This window comes from Terrapene carolina, unplaced genomic scaffold, assembly GCF_002925995.2.
Source record: "Terrapene carolina triunguis isolate 2854851 unplaced genomic scaffold, T_m_triunguis-2.0 Scaffold848, whole genome shotgun sequence".
NCBI lineage: Eukaryota > Metazoa > Chordata > Testudines > Emydidae > Terrapene > Terrapene triunguis.
In genome coordinates this window covers 77,805-78,803 of record NW_020665199.1, presented here as the reverse complement: position 1 = coordinate 78,803, position 999 = coordinate 77,805, and the positions used below count along the sequence as shown (strand labels likewise).

General features: G+C 68.8%; 1 protein-coding gene across 1 annotated transcript in view; it reads left to right on the top strand.

The window, feature by feature from the left end:
• The window catches only part of PTPN18 (protein tyrosine phosphatase non-receptor type 18), a 16,511-nt gene that overhangs the window by 14,674 nt on the left and 838 nt on the right, over window positions 1-999 (top strand). Inside the window, exon 12 of the mRNA XM_026660914.1 lies at window positions 874-950. Coding sequence (XP_026516699.1) covers window positions 874-950 — 77 coding nt within the window. The remainder of the gene's footprint in view (window positions 1-873; window positions 951-999) is intronic.

Below are 999 nucleotides of genomic sequence, written 5' to 3'. Positions count from 1 at the left end.
CCCGGTTATGATCCCACCCTGCGATCTAGCCCCGATCCCCGCATCTCTGATTTCCCCCTCCCATTTCTCTCCCCCCCTCCAGCCCGATTTCCCCCCAGGTCCACCCCCTTGGCCCCTCCCCCCACTTGAGGAAGTCCCATGCGCCTTCCTTCCCCTTTCGATTCAGCCCCGGTGTACACAGCTCCGTCGGCCTGTGCGGTACGGGGAGGGGGGGAATCTGGATCCTGGGGGCCCGAAGGGTCTTGGGGGGGAAGAGTGTGAATCAGTGGGTGCACTTGGGGGAGGGGCACACGGGGGGAATTGGTGGGGGAGGGCTGGGGGGCAGGCTGGAGCAGTTGAGAAGGCAGCGACCTGGGGTGCATGGGGGGGGGGCCTGGGGCAGGAGAGGCGGGGGGGGGGGGGGGGGGGGGTGGCGAATTGGACACGGGGCCTGTCCCTGCCCGGGGGCGCCGGCTCCCATCTGGCCCCACAGGGGAGAAGCCCAGAGGGCTGAGACCCTGCAAGTTTAGTTCATAGGTGAGCTGGTAACAAAGTGCATGGGAGCCGGCGCCCCCTAGAGGGGACAGGCCTTACACCCCATTCCCAGCCCCCCTGAGCCAGCCAGTCCCTGCCCTGGGGCCGGCTGGCCGGAGGGGTGTGTCTGGGGAGGGGCAGCTACGTGGAGGGATGGGGGGCCAGGCGGAGGCTGTAGGGGGGGCACTCTCTGTTCCTTCCCCAGGGCAGGCCCTCCGGCACCGGCAGGGTTAACTGCCCTGCACCCACAGCCCGTTGTCACACTTCCTGCGGGAGGAAGCGAAAAGCCGGTGTCAGCACCAGGCCGGGACGTCTCCCCCAGCTCCCCCCTCCCCGGCTCACCCCTTCCTCTCCCCGCAGAACCAGCTGCCCCTGTACGACGACGCCGTGTCCCTGCGCCGCCCTGCGTCCCTTGGCAAACACAGCAGCGTCTTACGGTGAGTGTGTGGCCAGATGCAGCCACCTCTGGGGCGGGACAGTGGGGGG